Consider the following 22,978-nt stretch of genomic DNA (forward strand, 5'->3'; position numbering starts at 1 on the left):
AATGCAAAAGACCTTGGTTCAATCCCTAAGTCAGAAAGATCTACTGAAGAAGGGAATGGCTACCCACTCCAGTACTCTTGCCTGGAGAATTCCATGGACAGCAGAGCCTGGCAGGCTACTGTCCTTTGGGTCACAAACAGTTGGACACAACTGAGCAACTAAGCACTGCATATACACTGCACTAACAAATTAAGTTTAGTTAACAGAGTTACAACCTTTTTCCCATGATGAGAAATTTTAAGAACCACTCTCTTAGAAACTTCTGAATATACAGTCTAGTTTTTGGACTTTCCTGGAGGAAAGGTCCAGTGGTTAGGACTCTACACTTACACTACAGAGGATGAGGATTCAATCCTTTGTCAGGGAACTAGATTCCGCAAGCAACTCATCTAAATAAATAAATAATTAATTAATTATAAGATACAGTTTTGTTAATGAGTCATCATGCTGTGCATTACATTAAAAAATTCATTCATCTCATAAGCAGAAATCTATAACTTCTGACACCTTCACTTATTTTATCAATGGACCTTCCCCCTCTTGGCAAGCATCAATTGTTAGTCTGTATCTAAGTTTGGTGGTGTTGATATTATTTTAAATATTCAACATGTTAGAATAATCACACAGTACAGTTAATCCTGGATCTAAATGGGTTAGAACTGCTTGGGTCCACTCATATATGGATTTTTTTTAACATGGATATTTTTCAATAAATAGAGATGACTATAGGATCTATACTTGGAAGAATCATAAATGCAAAAACTTCAGAATCAGAGAGCTGACGATGGGACTTTAGCATCCAATGATTTTAGTATAGGCAGGGGCTCCTGGAACCAATCCTCTGTGGAAGCAGAGGGACAATTGAGAAAAATACTAAAAAGGAAGAGAGAAAGCAATTAGGAGTTTTAAAAATTATAAGGTATTCAAATCACCCAGGAAGCCACACAGTGTTATATGAAACTGGACTTCAGTTCATTTGCTCAGTTGTGTTTGATATAACTGGATATATGGACACCTATAGACTACTAGTTTACTCCATCCAAAAACAACACATAGCCTTCTCATGCTGACATATATAACATTTACAAGACAGACCACATCCTAACCCAGAAAACGTACATTTAACAACTTTGAAACAACAGAAATCATAGAATGTCTTTTCTCAGAGCACAGAGGAATTAACGCTAGAAATCAGTAACACAAAGATAGCTGGAAAAAAATCCCAAAATACTGAGAATTAAACAATATACTTTCAAATAAAGCATGAGTCAAAGAGGAATTCAACAAAGAAGAAATTTTGAGATTAAATTTTTAAGTATTTCAACACTTCAAAATATGTGAATACAGTGAAAGCAGTGTTGATAAGGCAATTTATCTATTTTTTCTTCTTTTTTCTTAATATATATAATTTAACCACTGTACCAGCATGGAATTTCCAAAATCATTGTAAGTACAGTTGACTTACAATGTTTCAAGCATGCAGCAAGATGATTCAGGTATACATACATATATATATATATATATATATACATTATTTTTGCAATTATTTTGCATTATAAATTATTACAAGCTATTGACTATAGTTCCCCGTGCTATACAGTAAACCTTAGTTACTTGTTGCATATCTATTTTTAAAATTAGAAATCTAGCATTCTAGCAATTTATAGCACTGAATGCAGATATCAGAAAAGACCTAAAATCAATTAGCTGCGCTTCTACCTTATGACATCACAATAGGAAAAAACTAAATCCAAAGGGAGAAGAAAAAAAATACTTAAAAATCAACTCAGAAAAATCAACAAAGCCCCCCAACAGTTGGTTCTTTAATATGACTGACAAAATAAAAAACATTCTATTCCCTGTAAACATGAACACAACACAGGATGCAAACTACTAATGAAGAAGGAATTCACAGGGCCTGGACTCCATCTTTGGCCTGTTCATGCTGATCATGCTCGGCCACCTTTCCAATGGACTCTTAACTCTGTGTTTAGTGCCTATGAAAACAACAACAGAAGGATAAGACCCCCTCCAGACAGGGGAACCTTGAAGATCGTATCTAGGTTATTCTTGGCCTAAGAGAAAACATACACTAATCACCCCTTCCTCCAGACAGGCCATAAAATTTTCTGTATCTATCAGAGTGTAACCTTGGGTTTATTGATTATTGGCTAATTGTTTGACTGTTTGAGCACATGAGCACATAGCACGTGAATGATGGGGTTATTAGGATTGTATTTTCCTTGGTTTACGTAAGTCTCAAGGAATTTGGAGTGGTGGGTTCAGACACGTACACATGGGGTATAAAAGATTTTCACAAATGCTGGTCGGGGTCCTTGGCTAAGAGGAGACTCTGCCTCGGGCCCGCCAGTATAATAAACTGCACTCCACTATCTGCATTGTCCTTCTGAGTGAGTTTGTTTCCCGGAACGTGTGGCTACAAAACTGGGACACTCTCCACCTATCAAAGGTGTTTCTCCACCCCTGGGAATCTGTGGGAACAGGCAAGCCATAGAAGAAAGTGACCAGGGTCATACTCCAGGGACTAGGACTTGCCAGGACCACTGCCTGACACAAGAGCCAGGTTACCTTGATGCTGAGAAGGGCCCTGTGGGAATCCTGGGCACAGAGGCCTTTTTGTCCTCCGTTTTTTATAGTCAAGACTCCAGTCTCCATGACCTTCTCTCATTTCCATATAACAGAACAGTTGCCAATCAAAAGAGGAACAGCAAAGAAACCACCTGAAGCAAGATTAAAGAACCAGAGAATCTCATCAAAATTAGGAGACTGGATCACCTAAGACCCTGCACACATTCTAATCCTGTAAGCAACCCTACTACCCTTTTTGTTGTGAGGAACTCCGCCCACAGCAAAGGTCATGAGGAAGGAGGCTTGGCATACGCAAAGGCGTGATCAAGCCTCAGGAAACCCCCTGTTCCCGAGCATCTACCCCCAAATCAGAGTACTTTACGGGGAGCTCTCCCCCATAACCATTTCTCTCGGAGAAGGAGTTAACTTGCCGCTCCAGTTAATAAAAATTCCTGGGCGTGACAAGAGTGTTTCAACTTATGAACTCTGAAGATTCTCTGGCCTGCCTGATCAGGCTCGTCTGGCCGCATGTGATTGTTTACAGCCTCCCAACTGTGAGAGGCACGGGATGTTTTAAAACTTTCTAAATACAGACTCTTTTGAGAAGTTAGAAGATCATTAGTATAGTTTAGTGGGTCGATTAGGAACTATATTGGTGAAGGGTTTTTTCTTCATTTGTCGTGCCAATGATTACTGCTAATTCCCTGCCCTGGGTGTGACAAGGATGTCTCAGGTCAAACCTCTCTGCTGACAGACTAGCTTGTATGACAACCTCTCAACCATAAACAGCTCAGAGAGTTTGGAGTATTAGCATAGGGCTTTTTTCATTGATGAGTCAATGATTGCCATCAGGCCTCCATATCCTTAGGCACCTGGGAATATATTAATCAATGTATTTGGAATATAGGAAAGGAAATACAGTAGTTTTTTGATGTTAGCAATACTGGACTTTTTGAGTTAATGAATTTTCTCTTTTTTTATAGATCACTGTACTTTGTTATAAGTCACTATAAATCACTGTGTCCTTGCTATGCAAAAATGTAACTTTATCACTATCTTAAGACTAAATAGATCTTAAGGGAAACATTGGTGAAGGGTTTACATTTGTTGAGCCAATATTTGCTGCTAAATCTCCATATTCCTGCCCTTATAATGAATATAACTAGCCTATAGGAGAAATAAGTATTAACCTTTAAGATTAATCATGTTAAACCTTAGGTTAAGTAAATTCCTTTCTTGATTGTAACTCACTACACCCTCACCCAATAGGAATGCAACTTTATTTGGAGGGTGGAGCCTGATTTAAGAAAAAATCATCCCTGGAAAAATAAGTTTTCTGGTTAACTGACCGATATCAGAAAGGGCCATAAAATGTCAGCAGACCTCATGGCCAGAAGATGATGAAACTCATAAGACCTTTGTATACTTTTATATGAAGCACCCGATTGTGTCAAGGGTCAGGTCTGCTGACCCCCGCGTGACTCTGTATTCAGCTCTATGTATAACAAAAAGGTATGTGAACAAACCTGAAAAATAAAGAAATCGGATCAGTTTCTGGAAAGACTGATTCCCCCGTGTCGTTTCTTTCTCGCTCCCCGCTTTCCTGGCTGAATTTCCATCTGAAATGTGGGTACTCACCAAGCCTGCTAATTCTGCCTGGGTTTCTGAGATCGGACTGGGGAGGCCTCAGTGCCTCCTCTCCTTTGGGAGAATGGAAAGACGCCTGTGGCCTACACAGGTGGTGATTAGTATTCCATGTAAACCAGTTATTCAGCCTCTTTTCTCCATTAATTCTCCTACTACACTATCTGTTTCTAATCTCCCTCTGTATCTGTAATTAAATAAGGTTTTTTCCAGGACGCCGACTCCGTCCCCACCTTCGAATTACCCTGGATCCACCAGGGCCGGACCCCGGCAAGTTTGAAACTTTGTGAAAGAAAGAACACAAGACTGTTACTGCCTTGATCCTTACGACATATACCCGCCTGACTACATGCATGCATGCTCAATCACATCCGACTCTTTGTGACCTCATGGACTGTAGCATGTTAGGCCCCTCTGTCCATGGGATTTTCCAGTCAAGAATACTGGAATGGGTTGCTATTTCCTTCTCCAGGGGATCTTCCTGTTAGGTAGGTAGAATAGGGAAAAGGAGTCCAAAATGGTGGTGGCTAAAAAGACAAGGAAGGGAAAAGCCCGTGAAAATAGAACAAAAGAAGGTCCAAGGACCAGAGTGAAGACTTCAGGTAGAACAAACAGCACTCCTGGCTAAGCCCAATTTGCATAGGGCAGGCCCAGGTGGAGGGAAAAACACATATAAAAGGAGGAGCCAAAGCGCTTTCTCTCTCTCTCTGCCACATGCATGCACTCTTTCTCTCTCTCTCCCTCTCTCTCTCCCCCTCCCCCAAGCACTCCTCCACTCTCTTCCCTCCAAGTCTTTGGGTTGGCATGCCCTTACGCTTTGACGATGGATTCTCCTGCTATCTTCTAAATAAAATAGAGCTGTAACACTGATTTGCCTAAGAGCTATAACACGGTTTGTCCAAGACCCGAGAGCTGTGATGCACTGAGGGCTTTAATGTCAGTCGCTCCAAATCTTTGTTGTGACGAGACAAAGAACCGAGGAACATACACTCGCGTGATATTCCCAACCCAGGGATTGAACCTGTGTCTCTTGCATCCCCTGCATTGGCAGGTGGATTCTTTACCACTGCGCCTCCTCGAAAGCCCATCTGACTACATAACCTTTCCCTACTCACCAGGGAGCAGGGGCACACAGTTCTTGAAGTGCTATGTACTGTGTTCCCTTTTTGACTGGCAAAGTTATAAAGCCGCTCTTTCTCCTCCATGAACTAAAAAGATGCACGATGTTGACAGTCACACGTTAAACTTTACTTGGGGCAAAATGAGGACTGCAGCCTCAGAAACAGCACTTCTAATAGCCCTGAGTAATGCTCCAAAGAGGCAGTGGCAGAAGGTCAATATATAAGATTTTGGTGAAGGGTGAGTTCCATACAATCTGGCACGTAAGAACGGGTTTCTGCTAGTCATGAGGAACAGATGTCACCATGAAGGGATTTAGTGTTTTTCTAGATATGAAGAGATGCTAGGATTGGGATCATGAAATCAGTTCCAGAAACTATCTAGCTATCTAAAAGATCTGTTCCACCAGTTTCCCTGGAGCACAAAGTGCCTCACTGTGTACCCTGAATTCCCCTCAGGGGGTGTTGAAGCTGGGCAGTTAGAGCAGCACAGGGTTCAGTCTCTGCAGAGGCGGATGGCAAATGCTTTTGTTGTTGCTGTTCAATCGCTGGCAAATGCTCTTGTGTATGCTAGCTAAGTCGCTTCAGTCGCGTCTGATTCTTTGTGATCCTATGGACCGTAGCCTGCCAGACTTGTCTGTCCATGGAATTTCCTGGCCAAGAATACTTGAATGGGTTGCCATTTCCTCCTCTAGGGAATCTTCCTCACCCAAGGATCAAATGTTTGTCCCTTGCATCTCCTGCATTGGCCAACAGGTTCTTTATCACTAGCACCACCTGTGAAGCCCACCAAATGCTCTTGCAAGTGCCAGTTTGTAGCTGACGTTGCCATAACTCTGTTACAGCATTTCTATTTGGCATTGGTGCCCAGAGCCAAGATTCTGGCAACAACCTCACGTTGACTGGCTAACATCTCCTCCATTCCTCTGTCCTCAGTGCTATTGCTTATCAGTTGTGACCTTGAAAAAGCCACAACTTCCCTCTCCCTCAAATTCCTCATCACTTCTTACAGACTTTTCTTCCACTGAACAGGTTTTCCAGAGTTTTTCAACACCTAACTTAGATCGTGTCCTTCCTCTACTCAAAACACTCCTCCACTCCCACGGCCCTGAGAAAAAAAGTACAACCTCTCATCTGCCACTCCATGTGCAGCCTGGCCTCAAATGTGACTTGCAGAAGCAGGATGAACTCAGGATTCCAGATGTTCCTGCTGCAGTTCCATCTCCAAGCCTCACCCACGCAGCAGTGGTGCTCAGAAATAGGAACACCACTTCTGAAGGCCTCACTGTCCTGGACAAACGGTGCAAAATAAAGCAATGTGAGCAGACGCCTCTCACTCGAGGTATTCCTATTATGGTGCTGACACAGGCAGGGGAGAACCCTGAGCATGCAGCATTAACCTGAGGTGGGGCCGTCAGCTCAACTACCGCCATCGGAGTCTGTGCAGGGACCTGAATGGCGACAGTAGGACGACTCGGTCGGATCCCGCACGGTTATTCCCCGCCAATGGTGAAGTCTGAGACCGTGTACAGTACGAACAAAACCTCCACTTCCGCCTTTGGCACCTCACCTCCCTCCCAACATCTCACTGCAGAGTTTCTGACCAGATCCACAGTTTCAACGACAATCAGATCTGTGCCTAACGACAAAAAGGCTACATGTTCTAATGGTTCCCCCTCTCCCTTAGGAAGGATGGATTCCTTCTCCAGCCCTAGAGGTCACTTCTCCGCTCTCTTGGCAATTCATCTTGGGTTTTTCTGCCCCAATGTTTCAGGTGTGGCCCAGTCTTCATTGAGGCCTGAGAACTACATTACCCAGAAGTGTTGCGCTACGGAGCAGTGACGTTTATCCAATGAAAATACACAAAGGAAGCGTTTCCGGGGAGGGGCTCCCGGTGTCTTCCTGGCGGACATTTTGATTTCTCTCAAGTCTGTGGAGCCAGACGGAAGGTCTGAGCGTGCGATTTTGGGAGGCTTGTTACAGGCCGAGAGAGCGCAAGGGGCGTCTTCGAAGGCACTGCATAGGGGACGGCGTAGGAGCTGGGGACACTGCCGCCTGCAGGGTGTGTCCGCGCCAAGTCCGACCTGACCAGTGGATGGTCGCCGCACCGCTCTGTGGAAGGAAGCTCTGATGGCGGTGCCTGCCCTGAAGGACCCCGGTCAGGTGAGTGCAGTGAGTTCCCGGTTCTCCGCTGCCCGTTTCCCCACCAGAATGTGAACACCCCAGGTGAGCAGGTTTCTGCTCACGTTGTTTGTCGCCTTAAAAAATGTATAACTCAGAAGTTGAGTTATATCTTATTCCGTGTGGATTTTTAGGATTTCCAGCTCAAGAAACATCTCAAGGAACCCTGGGAGGTGAAGGGAGAAACTGTTGCAGGAAGGGGGACCCCCTCCAGGGCCCGAAAGTGGGCTCTGTGTAACACTCGGAAGTGAACTGTTCGAGGAGACACTTGTGCTGGCAAAGCAAGAGATTTTATTGGGGACGGGCTCTGGGTCAGAGAGCAGTAGGGTAAGGGAACCCAGGAGAACTGCTCTGCCACGTGGGTTGCAGTCTGGAGTTTTATGGTGAGGGGATTAGCTTTAGTTGTCTTTAGCCAATCATTCTGACTCAGAGTCCTGGGTGGTGCACACCTTGTTCAGCCAAGATGGATGCCAGTGAGGAGGATTCTGGGAGGTGGTTGGACACCTGGTGTCACTTTTTTACCTTTCCTGATCTCTCCCTGTTGGTGGTGGCTTATTAGTTCCAGTGTTCCTTACCAGGACCTCCTGTTGTAAAACAACTCATGCAAATAGTTACTATGGTACCTGGCCAGGGCAGGTGATTTCAGTCACAGTGTGCTTTCCCTAACAAAGCCAGCGTATATATAGGTTTTGCAACAAAGGGCAGGTGTTTGAACATCAAAAGATTATTATTAAGGAAAGTCAGATAACCCAAGTTAAAGAATTAAGCACTTTTCTGTGTATGGAAAGATGTGAGAGTCTGGGCTCACTGAAGTAATTTCTGTCGTGGCAGTCTGAGGTCTAGTGGAAAAAAGAATTTCCAGACACAAAGCATTTTAGACTAGTGCGAATTTGAGAACAAAGAGGAGAGGTAGTGAGGAGTGCTGAAAAGACAGAGGGCGGACTTCCTAACTGACCAGGGAGAGCCACCAGGAGACTGTTGGAACAGTGGGTGGCTCAAGGGCTTGTCAACTACAGCCTCAAGGAAAAGAAAATCCCTGTGGACAGGGGTGATGTTAGGTCAATAGTCAGGATTCTGTATATTATCATTTGGAGGCTGGATCTGGCTGGTTAGGAACAGAACGGCTCATAACAAACATGACAGTGGTTGCTCTGGAGCTTGGCTAATTATGGAGATATTGTCCTATCATCTCAGCATAGGGCTCCACAACTCCTTTGATATGCACCTCTGGTATCTGGGGCCAGTATCCTGTGTTTTCATATCCTGAGTTTCTCAGGACTCAGCATAGGAGTGACTGTAGTCTGCTGGCTGCTAAATGGCAGGTATTCTCCTTCCTGAATTCCCTTAGGGCTCACTGGCTCACACTGGAGGGCTGCAATCGCTGATCACTGTGACATCTTTTTTGTTTACCGATATGGCAGGAAATGTCCCATTTTTCACACTTTATCTCATATGCCTGACCCAGCCGCAGTGAGGCCTTAAAGGGTGGTGTCCCTCTTTCTGACCACAGGTGGTGTGGGTGAGGCTTGGAGATGCAACTGAACCAGCAACATTGGGGAACCTGGAGTCCATCATGTTTCTTCAAAAAAAAAAAAAAGTTTGAGGCCAGGCTGCAAGTGGAGTGGCAGATGAGAGGTTGTACCTTTCTTCTTAGGGCACTGGGAGTTCTGGAGAGTCTTGAGTTAAGGAAGCACATGATCTCTGGGCTTTTAAAAGTTCTCCAAGGCCTGTTCAGTGGAAGAAAAGTCTGTAGGAGTTGATGAGGATTTGAGCAATAGAAAGTATGGCTTCTCAGAGTTCACAGCTGATGAAAGGTAGTACTGGGGATGGAGTCATAGAGTAGATGTTAGCCAGTCAGCCTGAGGTTATCTGGCTCTGGTACCAGGTAGCTGCCCTGGCAAGTCCTGAGCCGCTGGAGCACTGCCCTGGTCACTTTCCTCTGTGGTCTGCATGTTCCCACAGATTGCCACAGCTGCAGAAGAACATTTAGTAAATGGAGGTTGTCCCAGCCCCTTACTTGTGCACACTCTCATGTACACATTTTCTGTATTTGAGGAGGGTCTTGGGGCTCTTAACCTGCCATTTTCCCAACACTTCGGTTTGGGGACCTTGGCAACCCTGTGCCTGGGGTAGTGAGTGCACACTGGTTCTATGGAGGAATTAATGGAACATTGAAACCCATACCAGTATGTCGAAGTGCTTTGAGGTAAGGCTAAGCTGGTTAAGGTAAGTACAGGTCTTTTTTTTCTGGTGGGAATAAACAACAAGGAAGAGCAGAATTTCAGCTTGAAATTAAATGCCTGTGTGTTCCAGAGGCAACAGGAAGTTCAGAACAGAGGAGGGAGTTTTTCTTCCCCAGCTATCAGGAGACTCCATCAGGTTGGACAGTAGGGAAGATGTGTGAGAAGATGGAAAATGTGAGACTGTTCATGATTTTATTTGTCCCTGTTACACCAGAGCCGTGTGACCTTTGAGGATGTGGCCGTGTACTTCTCCCAGGAAGAATGGTGTCTTCTTGATGAGGCTCAGATACAGCTGTACCTTGATGTCATGTTGGAGAACTTTGCGCTTGTATGCATGCTGGGTAAGGCCCCACTCCCTCCTCTATCCTCTTGAGCTAGGCCCTGCCTTTCTTCTTTTCCCCAGGGACAGCTCTGTCTTTCTTACATGTGGACCGTGGTTACCATGTATCTGATATTTATTTGTGCCTGTCTGTACAGAAGAGTGTTGTCACTGACATGGGCACTACTAAACAGATGGTGAGCTATTCTTCCCACAACCTTTTTCAAGGTTCCAGTTTCCCTGCATACATGCCTGCAGCTTTAATTTCTGTCTTTTGATGATTACCATCTAATGGATGTGTAGTGGTATATCTTTACCATTTCCATTGCATTTCCCTTATGGTGTGCTTATTGGCCATTTCTGTATCTTTTTTTTTTTTTTTTGGTCCAAGCCGTGTTGACTTTTGGGATCTTAGTTCTCTGACCAGGGATTGGACCTGGGCCTAATGGCTGTGAATGTGTAGAGTCTTAACCACTCTACTGTCAGGGAATTCCCGTGTATATCTTTCAAAAATGTCTATTCAGGTCCTTTTCCCATTTTTTTCATCAGATTGGTTTTTTAGTTGTTGAGTTCTAGACTTCATCCATATATTCTGGATATTAATTCCTTGTTGTACTCTGTGGTTGCCTTTTTACTATGTTTATAGTTCCCTGTGATGTGCAGTAGGTCAGTTTTTTCCTTTTCCCCCATACCTTTCTTGAGGTATAATTGACAGATGACATTATATTAAAGGTATGAAGCAAACAAAAATGCTTTTTTTTTTTGAGGTTCAGTATCTCATTTATTCTTTTGTTGCCTGTGCTTTTGTTGTCATAGACAAGAAATCATGCCCAAATCCAACATTTTGAAGCTTTTGCCCTTTGTACATGTCTTGGTAGATTTATAACTAAATACCACTTTCTTTTTCTCTTTTTTTTTGTACTAATGTACATGGTATTTAGTTTTTAGCCTCAAATTTCAGTTTCTTGTGGGGCTGTTATGTAGGTCAGTGATTGGTTTTTATATTGTAATTTTGTATCCTGAAAACTTTGTTGTTTTTTAGTGAAAGCAGGCTTATTTACAGAGATACACCCAGAATGTGGGCCATCTCAGAAGGCAAGAGTGGCCTGTAATTACTTTTTGTTCTAGGATATTTTTGGCAGGGTGTCTATATTTGGTGTTTTCGACATACCTGATCATGTCATCTGAGAGTGAAGACAATTTTACTTCCTTCCCAATAAGTATACCTTCTCCTAATTAAACTAAAAAGCTTCTAAACAGCAAAAGAAGCTCAACAAAATCAAAGGGTAACCTACCTAATGGGAGAAAATATTTGCAAGCATATATTTAAGGGGTAAATATTCCAAAATATAAGAACTTACATAACTGGATACCAATCTTTTAAGTATTGATATCTTAAGTATTGATAGGTTAACTGACTTTCAAGTGTTAAACCAGTTTCACTTGCTCAGTTGGTCATGGTATATAATTCTTTTTATATAGTTTTTTAATCGATTTTTAAAAGTTGTTTTTTGTGTCTATGTTCATGAGACATATTATTCTGTAGTTTTCTTTTAATGTTTTTGGTTTGGTATTAAAGTAATACTGGCCTCAAAGAATGAGTTGGGAGCTATTCCCTTTGTTTGTATCTTCTGAAAGAGATTGTAGAGAATTGTATAATACATTCTTTCATTACATGTTTGGAAGAATTTTCTTTTTGGCCACACTGCATAGCATGATAAATCTTAGGCCCTGACCAGGAATTGAATGCAAGCCCCATGCAGTGGAAGCCCAGAGCTTAACCACTGGAACCCCAGTGAGGCCCCCTGATTCATTTTCTTTAATTGACGCAGACCTATTCAGATTATCTATTGTGTGAGTTTTGGTAGACTATCTTTCAGGGAATTGATCCCTTGCATCTAGGTGATCAAATTCATGGGGTTGAAGATTGCTCATATTTTTCATTATTATTCTGTTAATCTCCATGGTATCTACAGTGATGTTTGAATTTTTTGTGTTATTAATTTGTGTTCTCTGTTTTTATCCTCATGAGCCTGTTTCAACTGCTGTGAACATAGGAGTCTATATCTTTTTGAATTAAAATTTTTGGCTGGATATATGCCCAGGAGTTAAACTGCTGGATCATGGCAACATTACTTTTAACTTTATGAGGAACATCTATACTGTTTTGCATAATGGCTGCACCAACAGCATTTATTTGTAGACTTTTGTTTTTAATATGTGTGTATGTAACTATTTGGCTATTCTGAGTCTTAATTGGGACACCTGGGAGCTTTTAGGTGCTACATGCAAACTCTTATCTCGAGCTTGTGGAATCTTAATTCCCTAACCAGGGATGGGATCTGGGCCCCCTGCATTGAGAGCATGAAGTTTTCTTTTCTTTTTTTGGTAAGCAAGGGAGCATGGAGTCTTAGCCATTGGACCACCAGGGACGCCCCTCTAGACTTCTTAATAATGGCATTCTGCCTGGTGTGAGGTGGTACCTCATTGTAGTTTTGATTTGCATTTCTTTCTTTCGTTTTTCTCTTTGCTTTTCAGTTTTGGAAGTTTCTACAAAGAGAACATCAAGCACAGAGATTCTTTCCTAAGCTGTGTCCAGTATATCAATAAGCCCATCATATTCATTCTTCACGTCTGTTATAGTCTTTTTGACTTCTAGAATTTTGAGTTCTTTCTTTGAATTTCCATTTCTCAAATGTCCAAGTCTTTGCGACCTCATGAACTGCAGCATGGCAGACTTCTTGTCCTTCAGTTCAGTCACTCAGTCGTGTCCGACTCTTTGCGACCCCATGAATCACAGCACACCAGGCCTCCCTGTCCATCACCAACTCCCGGAGTTCACTTAGACTCATGTCCATCGAGTCCATGATACCATCCAGCCATCTCATCCTCTGTCGTACCCTTCTCCTCCTGCCCCCAATCCCTCTCAGCGTCAGAGTTTTTTCCAATGAGTCAACTCTTCACATGAGGTGGCCGAAGTTTCAGCTTTAGCTTCAGTCCTTCCAAAGAACACCCAGGGTTGATCTCCTTCAGAATGGACTGGTTGGATCTCCTTGCAGTCCAAGGGACTCTCAAGAGTCTTCTCCAACACCACAGTTCAAAAGCATCAATTCTTCGGTGCTCAGCCTTCTTCACAGTCCAACTCTCACATCCATACATGACTACTGGAAAAACCATAGCCTTGACTAGACGGACCTTAGTCGGCAAAGTAATGTTGCTGCTTTTGAGTATGCTATCTAGGTTGGTCATAACTTCTCTTCCAAGGAGTAAGCGTCTTTTAATTTCATAGCTGCATTCACCATCTGCAGTGATTTTGGAGCCTCCAAAAATAAAGTCTGACACTGTTTCTACTGTTTCCCCATCTATTTCCGATGAAGTGATGGGACCGGATGCCATGATCCTCATTTTCTGAATGTTGAGCTTTAAGGCAACTTTTTCACTCTCCTCTTCACTTTCACTTTAGTTCCTCTTCACTTGTCCCAAACTCCCAACTCTACCAAACATTAATCAGCATATATATCAAACTTGTTTTGTATTTCCAGTGTGATGAATGTGTTGGTAAGATGTGGAGAAGGGAAGCCTGCACAGTACTGGAAGCGTTCTTAGCATGTTTACTTAGCAGTCTTTTAATGAGCTTGTGTGTCTGCCCTGTGAAGTTCACAAGTTACTTTCAGTTTATTTTCCTTCCATTAGGTGGGACAGCCATGTGTAGAGAGGGCTGGAATTGAGCACTTGTTTTTCTTGTCAGTTACCTTATTAAGAAGAACAGAATGTTCTGGCTATTTTATTTGTCTGATCTCTATCATTTTGTTTTTCATAATGCTTTGTCTATTTAACATGTGTTTTGTTGTTGTTGTTTTTTGTAGTTCATCAAGTTGTAAAGATTATGATATTTCTCTTTTTAATATTAGCATTTATTGCTGTAAATTTTCTCCTTAGTACTGCCTTTGCTGAATCCTGTAGTTTTAGTATGTGGCGTTTTGTTTACATTGGTCTCTTAAATATTGTCTAATTTCCCTTGTGATTATTTTCTTGAAGCTATTTATTTCCAGAAATTTGTAGATATTTCAGTTTTCCATATGCCATGTTATGGATCTTAATTCTGTTGTGGTTAGAGAGGATAGTTGGTATAAACTTTATCTAATTAAATCTATTTTTCCTATCCATTACTGAGAGTAGAGTATTGAAATTTCCAAATATTGTTGTAGAACTGTCTGTTTCTCCTCTTGATTGTCAGTTTTTGCTTCATGTATTTCAGTGATCTACTATTGAGTGTGTGACTATTTATACTTATTGCATCATCTTACACTGAATTCCCAAAATGTATGTCCTTCGTAGTCTTTTTAGATTTAAAATCCTTATTGTTTGGTATGATTTATAGCTACTCCTGTGTGCTTTTTGTTACTATTTGCACGAAATATCTTTATCTACCTTTCAATTTCAACTTGTGTTTTGTCGACAGCATATAGTTGTTGTCATCGTCGTCTTGGATTATGCCACACAGCCTGTGAATTCTTCCTTCCATGATCAGGGATTGAATCCATGCCCTCAGCAGTAAAACTGCGGAATCCTAACCATTGGAGTGCCAGGGAGTTTCCTGGATTGTAATCTATTCTGCCAGTCTGTGTTTTGCTCTGAGAGGTTAATCTATTTACTTTAGAGCAATTATTGATGAGATTATTTTTTTCGTCTTGCTCTTTGTTTTCTGTATAAGCCTTGGAGCTTTGTCATTCCTTCCTTTTTGTTATTTTCTCTTTTTGTGTTTAGTTGATTTTTTTTTTTTTGTAGTGAAATATCTTAATTCCCTTTTCATTTCCTTTGTGTACATTATAAAACAACTTCTTTTTTTTTTTTTTTGTATTTACCATGGGGATTACATTTAATATCCTAAAGCTAGAGCATACTAATTTTAATTTATACCAGCTTACCATCAATAACATTTTAAAACTTTCTGGGAATTCCCTAGTGGTCCAGTGGTTAGGACTCTGCAGTCTCACTGCCATGGGCCTGGGTTCAATCCATGGTCTGGAACTAAAATACTAAGAGCTGTGCTGGCAGGCCAAAAAACAAATCTTTTTGCTGCTTCTGTAAGTTTTATCTTTATCATTTTACTCCTTAGTGTCTTTTCGGTTCAATCTTAGCATTTCTTAAACTTCCACATCTTTTGTTTACCTGAGAATATGCTAATTTCTCCTTCATTTTTGAAAGAATCTTGGTTGGCAGATTTTTTTCCTTCAGCCATCTGAACATATCAGCCCACTGTCTTCTGGCCTTCTCAGATTTCCCATGAGAAATCTGCTAATGATATTGTTTGAGACCCCTTGTCTGTGATGAGTCACTTCTCTCACTGATTTCAAGATTCTCTGAGTTTCAGCAGTTTGATTATAATGTGCCACAATGTGGGTCTTCTTGTTTATTCTGCTTGAAGTTCATTTATGTTCTTGGATGTTTACGTTCATATCTTGCCTCAAATCTAGGATGTTTTTCTGCATTGAATTTCTCTAGTGATTTTTTTTCACTACAGCAGTTGTACTTTCCAGCTCCCAAGTTTCTTTTTTTAAAAATACTTAACTATCAAAAAAAAAAAAAAAAGGCAAAACAACTTGCTGTATCTTTATGGTTCCATTTTGTTGAGGCAGCTTAAAATTTTGGGGGGGGTTCATTTGTTTACCAATTTGAACATCTTTTTCAGACAAATCTTCTTCTAGTCACTATAGGCTCTACTGGTGGCACAGACAGTAAAGAATCCACCTGCAATGTGGGAGACCTGGGTTTGATCCCTGGGTTAGAAAGATCCCCTGGAGGAGAGTGTGGCAACCCACTCCAGTATTCTTGCCCGGAGAATCCCCATGGACATAGGAGCCTGGCAGGCTACAGTCCATAGGGTTGCAAAGAGTTGGACATGAGTGAGCAACTAAGCACGGTTACCATCTATTCTTTTTGTACCTTTTCATAAGTTACAGTGGCTGTTGACTGTTATTGTCCTTTCCTTCTTTGTATGCCTTGTGAGTTTTTGTTGTTGAAAACTGAACGTTGGCATCTTATGATTGTAACTCTGGAAATACTGTGCTTGCCATTAACCAGGGTTTGCTGGGCGGTGGGGGGAGGGGCGGTTCTCCTTGTTTTTGATGTGTTTAGGGTGTTTTTTTCCTGTATATTGACATGAGATGTAAACTGACAGGCTTTTCAGTGTGCCTTTCCTTGGGGGTGCACCATGACTTAAAATTCCACAATATAAGTGGTTGTCTTGTATGATTTTCTTTATTATTGTTCATTTCTTGTCTGTGTGGGGTCTTTGCTGACACACAGGCTTTTCTCTAGTTGTTGTGAGCAGGGGCTATGCTCTAGTAGTGCACAGGCTTCTCATTGCTCTGGCTTCTCGTTGCAGAGCACGGGCTCAAGGGTATGTGGGCTTCAGCAATTGTGGCACATGGGCTCAGTAGTTGTGGCTCCCAGGCTCTAGAGCACAGGCTCAGTAGTTGTGGCACATGCACGTAGTTGCTCCACAGCATGTGGGATCTTCCCAGACGGGAGATTAAACCTGTGTCTCCTGCACTGACAGGCAGATTCTTCACCACTGAGCCACCAGGGAAGCCCAGTGTTTGCTTTTGATTGCCTTAGTCCTCAAATGTTTCACTCTCAAAAGGGAAAAACAGAAAAATGAAGAACAGGAGGTGAGACACTGGCCCTTAAAATCTTCAGCCAGAGGGGGAAGAGATTTGTGTATCAGTGGTACCATTTACAGCAATGGGTGTCCTCCTCCGTATTACTCACATGCATTCAGGAGCAGCAGCCAGCAGTCAGACTATAGATCACTGACATTTGGAGGACTAACTAGGTCCTTATTTTCCATGCTGGCTCATGAAAAGTATGTACAGTCTGCTCTAGAAACATGTACACAGTAGCCTGCCATGGCACTTTGGGTTGAGGAATGGGTAGCTCCAGAGGCTAAGAACTGAACTTGACTGAAATAAATTTAACTTGGGAAACTGCAGATCTTCAATAGATTCGAGTTCCAAGAGCTACCATTGGATTCTGTCAGCACAGTTATTGTTAAGGTGAGGAGATGGAAGCCTAACATTTTGTATGCCATCTGCTGTACATCCTTTCATCTGGCCCCATCAGAGTGTCTTTTGCTGTGTTTAAATATTGTCCCTGTTTGTGTGCTGAGTTCTTCTGGGCTGGTGTTGGCCACTCACCTGACCTGCTCTTCTATTAAGAGTTGTATCATTTGCCTTCCATGTAGTTGTTGAACTGAGAGTGGACAGTCCTTCATGATTTGCAGGATGGACATGATTCTGGTCTCAGCACAAAGCACTCTCAGGTAGCCTGGCCAAGTTGAATGGCAGCTGAGATAGCTTCATGTCAGGTCTGTGTTCAAGTCATTTCAGGAACCCAGCCTGTTTGACTGGTGCCTTTAGTGTGATTGCCAGTGGCCACAAGTCATTTCTATAGACTTTTCTTCATTCTTGACACTACCAGCTTACAATTTCTTCTACTTCTCACTATTTATCCATTTATTTTAATTTTGGCTGGATCTTCATTGCTTTGCAAGGGCTGTCTATAGTTGTGGCGAGTGTGGGCTACTCTTTGTTGTGGTAGGCGGGCTTCTCATTGTGGTGGCTTCTCTCATTGCAGAGCATGGGCTCTAGGCCTGCAAGCTTCCGTAGTTGTAGCACACAGGCTCAGTAGCTGTGCACGGTATTGGTTGCTCCACAGCATGTGAAATCATTGCAGACCCAGCCTCCAATCCATGTCCCTTCAGTTGGCAGCTGGATTCTTACCCAGTGTGGCACCGGGGAAGTCCTACTTCTCATTTTTATTCTGACTCCAGCCTAGGATTAATTCCCTACCGCCTCTCTAAACCATTTATTTTATTGGTCTTCACAGTGTTTCCTCCAGAGTATTTTCTGACACTGTTTATGTCCTGAAACACAGGAGTATCCCTTAATATTCCTTAAACACCAGATACCTGTTCCTGTCAGATTTTCTGAGGCCTGGACATACAGTTCTGCAGAGAAAAGGTCACTAGCAGTTGTGGTCCAGGCAGAAGCTATTGATAAGAGTGAACTGTAGAAAAGGCCTTTCACCCTTGCTCCATACCCAATCCTTGTGTCCTGTGTTTGCTGAGACCTCATCTGTTCTGTAACCTTAAAGCCCTGTAACACAGAGCAGCTGCTTCCTCAGTCTGACCCCAACTCCATTTCCTGAACACAGTCTTGTGGACTTGTTCTTCCAAGTGTCAGATGTACAGTTGTAACGGTGGCATTTCCCTGTACTAAAGTCCATATGGACTTCACTGTTGTTTTCAGGTTCTTGGCCTGGAGTTGGGGATGAAGAGACCCCTTTTGAACAGAGCAAATCTGCAGGAGTGTCACAGATTGGGACTCCCAGGACAGATTCGTCTGCTGAGAAGGTCCAGCCCTGTAAGATATGCATCCTGGTCTTGAAAAACATTTTGCATTTGACTGAAGAGCAGGGAACAAATAGTGGACAGAAAGCAAACACATGTGGGGCACATGGAAAACAGTTCTGTTTCACTGCAGACATTCAGCAGCACCAGAAGCAACACATGAGAGAGACTCTTTTACAACATATTACGGGGAAACTCTCATTTTTCAAGAGCTGCACAATGCATGCATCAGGAAGTCTCTCCCCATACAGTGAGATTGGGAAGGAATTCGTGGCCAACATGGGAATTCAGCCACAGGCCCAAAACACCAGGAATCAACAAAACAACAGTAAGGACTGTGAAGCTGTTTTTCACAGTGGAAAAAGTCATCAGAGCTCGGGAGAAGGCAAGAAAGCCTCCAGCCGCACAGACGTACTTGTTCAAGATGAGAGAGTCCTCACTAGTGAACAGTCTTGTGAGTTCACAGGTGGCACTCACAAAAGTAACCATGTTCAGCACCAGAAAGGTCACGTTAGAGAAAGGTCTTCCGAGTGCACTGAATGTGGGAAATCCTTTGGCCAAAGAAAGTATCTCAGGATTCATAGGCGAATCCACACTGGAGAAAGGCCTTATCAGTGCAAGAAATGTGATAAATCTTTTACCTATAAGAACCGTTTCATTGGACATCAGAGAATTCATACCGGAGAAAGGCCATATGAATGCACTCAGTGTGGAAAATGTTTTACCCATCAATCCTCTTTCTATGTACATCAAAGAATTCACACTGGAGAAAGGCCTTATAAGTGCAATGAATGTGGGAAATCTTTTATCAACAACTCCAATTTCCATAGACATCAGAGAATTCACAAAGGAGAAAGGCCTTATACCTGTAATGTATGTGGGAAATCTTTTATAACTCTGGCTGGCATCCGATATCATCAGAAAGTTCACAACAGGGAAGTGCTGTATAAGGGCAGTGACTATGGGACATCCTTTAATCAAATGCACCACCTCAGTTCCAGTAGGAAAATCCACACTGGAGAAAGGCCCTATGAGTGCAGTGAATGTGGGAAATCTTTTACTGCTAGCTCTAGCCTTTGGTATCATCAGAGAATTCACAGTGGAGAAAGGCCTCATGAGTGCAGTGAATGTGGGAAATCTTTCATTGTTAGGTTGAGCCTTCGTAATCATCAGAGAGTTCACACTGAAGAAAGGCCTTATAAGTGCAGTGAATGTGGAAAATGTTTTACTAGCAGTTCGAGCCTTCTTCGTCATCAGAGAGTTCACAACGGAAAAAGGCCTTATGAGTGCAGTGAATGTGGGAAATCTTTTACTGCTGGCTATGGCCTTCGGTATCATCAGAGAGTTCACAGTGGAGAAAAACCTTATAAGTGCAGTGAATGTGGGAAATCTTTTACTGCTAGCTCTAGCCTTCGGTATCACCAGAGAGTTCACAGTGGAGAAAAACCTTATGAGTGCAATGAATGTGGGAAATCTTTTACTGCTAGCTATGGCCTTCGGTATCATCAGAAAGTTCACCATTGAGAAGAACTTTGAGTTCAGTGAATGTGGGAAATCTGCTAGCTCTGGCCTTTGGTATCATCAGAGTTAACAGTGGAGAAAGGACTTATGAGTGCAGTGAATGTGGGAAATCTTTTTATTAATAAGTCCAATCTTCTTGATCATCAGAGAATTCACACTAGAGAAAGGCCTTTTGAGTGCAGTGAATGTGGAGAATCTTAATAGTAGCTCAGTTCTATTTGGTTATCAGAGTTCACACTGGAGAAGGAGCCTCATGAATGCAGCTAATGAGAGCACTAGTGTTGGAGTTGGGGGTCGTAACAGCGTGGGAGGACATAAGTACAGGCATCAGGCAGCAAATGGACCGTTTCTAGGGAGGGATTTGAGGCACAGAGGATGAGTTTTCTAATTATTACCTCCCAGCAATGGACAGATATTTGGGATTCAATGTCAGGTTTCCTATTTTCAAGACAAGGGGAGTCTGGTCACGGTGATCCTCTTTCCCTTCCAATCCAGCTTTGGGAACTCAAAGAATACCTAATCCATCCTCTGTGCCTGCCCCCCCCTCAAGAGTCCTGCTTATACACTACTCCATGCTAAGTGGTCATGACTATCCACTGGAAAGCAACATTTGTGGTTTTCCTGTGAATGAATGATCCCATTATCTACCTGGTAATGCTCTGTTCCCAGCACCTCCATGCCACAGCATTGCACTGGGTTTAGGGCAGCCAAGAGTGGAGAAGAGACTTGTATGATACTGTATGATATCTCTTATGTGCAACTTAATACAAAAGAATACACATGCAAAACAGAAGCAAACTCAGGTTTAGGGGCTTCACTGGTGGCTCACTGATAAAGAACCTGCCTGCCAGTGCAGGAGATGTGGGTTCAATCCTGGGTCAGGGTGATCCTTTGGAGGAGGAAATGGCAATTCACTCCAGTATTCTTGCCTAGAGAATCCCATGGACGGGGGGACATGACTTAGCAACTACACAGATACAGAAAACAAACTAATGGTTACCAAAGGAGAGACAGAAGTGTGATGGGACAAATTATGTGTATGGGATTAAGAGATTAAAAACTATTTATAAAACAGCAGCAAGTTTATACTGTATCAGATAAAGAATTATAGCCATTATTGTATAATAACATTTGGTAGAGTATAATCCGTAAAATACTGAGTCACTGTGCTGTACACCTGAAACTAGTATAATATTGTAAATCTACTGTAATTAAAATTTTTATTGTTTTCTATTGTAATTTTTTTAATTAAAAATAAATTTAAAAAATAAAAGGTGAATTTTCCATGGAGAATTGTTAAGATTGTGTTTTCTGGATGGTGCAAGCCACCAGACATTTAATAAAGGGAGTATCTATGAAAGTGATTTGTATTATTTATGAGATGGTCAGTCAGGTGTGGCTACAAGAAAAAAACAGGAAAACAGTAATGCTCACAGATCCTGGAAACACATGGGACAGTTATCAGGGTAGTCCTGAGACATAAGGCAGGAGTGGGGAGTGTTCAGACCACTGTCTGTGTTGAGGTTCTGTGGGAAAGGCCTGGCAGAGTGGGGTAAACAATTTAGGATTGCTTGCTTTGAATAACTTTGGACTTCATGCTATAGGGGTGGCCTCTAGTTGCTTGGTGCTTGGTGCTGTGATGATGAAGGAAGAGAAACATTGCCTCCAGGGGTGTTCAGCCATGTGGAGGATGTGTAGCTCTTGATTGTTCAGTTTGCTTTCACACAGAAGCAGGACACATTTGAGTATCACATGAGAAGCTAGTATATTTTGCTATATGAGAAAGAAATAGTCACTTGGCTGCTTAGCCACATGTTCCATGTCACTTTGCCCATGACCTCTCTGGCCATGGATATGGGCATGGGGACTAGAAATAAAAATGCCAGTAAGGGCTTGCAGGCTTGTAGCTATTATGAACCAGTGGCCTACCTGAGATGAATTTCCTTCATTTCATAAACATTCCTGATCGGGAGGTGTCTGGTGGGGGAGCAAAGCGGATCGTGTCCCTGTGGTGCAAAGAAGCACATGATAAAAAAATTGTATCTCCTAGTTTAATGTTTCTTTCCATTTTCCCAGGACATCCTACTAGATAATGAAGCATAATTAGGTTAATTACCGTATAACTTAAATTTTTCTCTTAGCAATTGAAGGCAGGGATATACTTCTTACCATTTTACCCCAGGATGTAGCAGAATTTATTGCACATAATAATCACCTATTTTAAAAGAATAAAAATTTTAAAAAGCAAAAAAAAAAAAAAAAAAAAACCAAAGTGAGTAATTGATCCAAATGCCAAAATGAGAGAAAACTTATAGATGTTTAACAAGAGTAGGAAAAGTATTTTTCTCTGGTGCAGAAGGCAAAGAACTTAGAGAAACAAGTGTCACTGCTGATAAGCACAAAGGAACTGGAAGCTGGGAAACATGAAAGAAGCTAGTAGCACAGTGTCCATCAGTCACTGGCCTGGATTTACAATCATAGCAACAGAAACTAGAAATGGAAGAGAAAGTTAAAAGTCAAAGAAAGTCACCAGGATCAGGATGGCGTGTGTGGCTCTGGCATCATGGGAAGGTCTGGGGAAATACTGTTGCTGTGAATGTGTTGGACCTGCTGCTTGTGCCTGTGAAGGACAGAGATCGTGTACCCACTAGTCCAGATCATGGCACCCAAACAATAGCATGCAGTTAAGAAAATCCAAATACATCTGCATCTAACATCTGACAGAGTATCTTTCAGACATGACTGAGGAGCTGTATCGATTCTGAAGGGAGCCCTCCAGAGAGCTCCATCACGTACACGTGTACTGGTGGCATTACTATTAATAAAGTGCGCGTTCTCCCATTGTTAACTTGTTCAGTCACCAAGTCATTTTCCACTCTTTGCCACCCCATGCCAGCTTCCTCTGTCCTCCACGATCTCCCAGAGTTTGCTCAAATTCCTATTCATTGAG

At 42.3% G+C, this 22,978-nt stretch overlaps 1 protein-coding gene across 1 annotated transcript; it reads left to right on the forward strand.

The window, feature by feature from the left end:
* The first annotated feature begins 7,255 nt into the window (after positions 1–7,255).
* On the forward strand, positions 7,256–21,318 carry LOC101110168 (zinc finger protein 211-like). The gene is made up of 3 exons (XM_004015460.6): positions 7,256–7,514; positions 9,990–10,116; positions 18,407–21,318. Exons 1-3 carry the CDS (start codon positions 7,482–7,484, stop codon positions 20,029–20,031), a joined length of 1,785 nt encoding a protein of 594 aa, XP_004015509.3. The 5' UTR covers positions 7,256–7,481; the 3' UTR covers positions 20,032–21,318.
* The last annotated feature ends 1,660 nt before the right edge of the window (positions 21,319–22,978 follow it).

This window comes from Ovis aries, chromosome 14, assembly GCF_016772045.2.
Source record: "Ovis aries strain OAR_USU_Benz2616 breed Rambouillet chromosome 14, ARS-UI_Ramb_v3.0, whole genome shotgun sequence".
In the NCBI taxonomy this organism is placed as follows: Eukaryota; Metazoa; Chordata; class Mammalia; order Artiodactyla; family Bovidae; genus Ovis; species Ovis aries.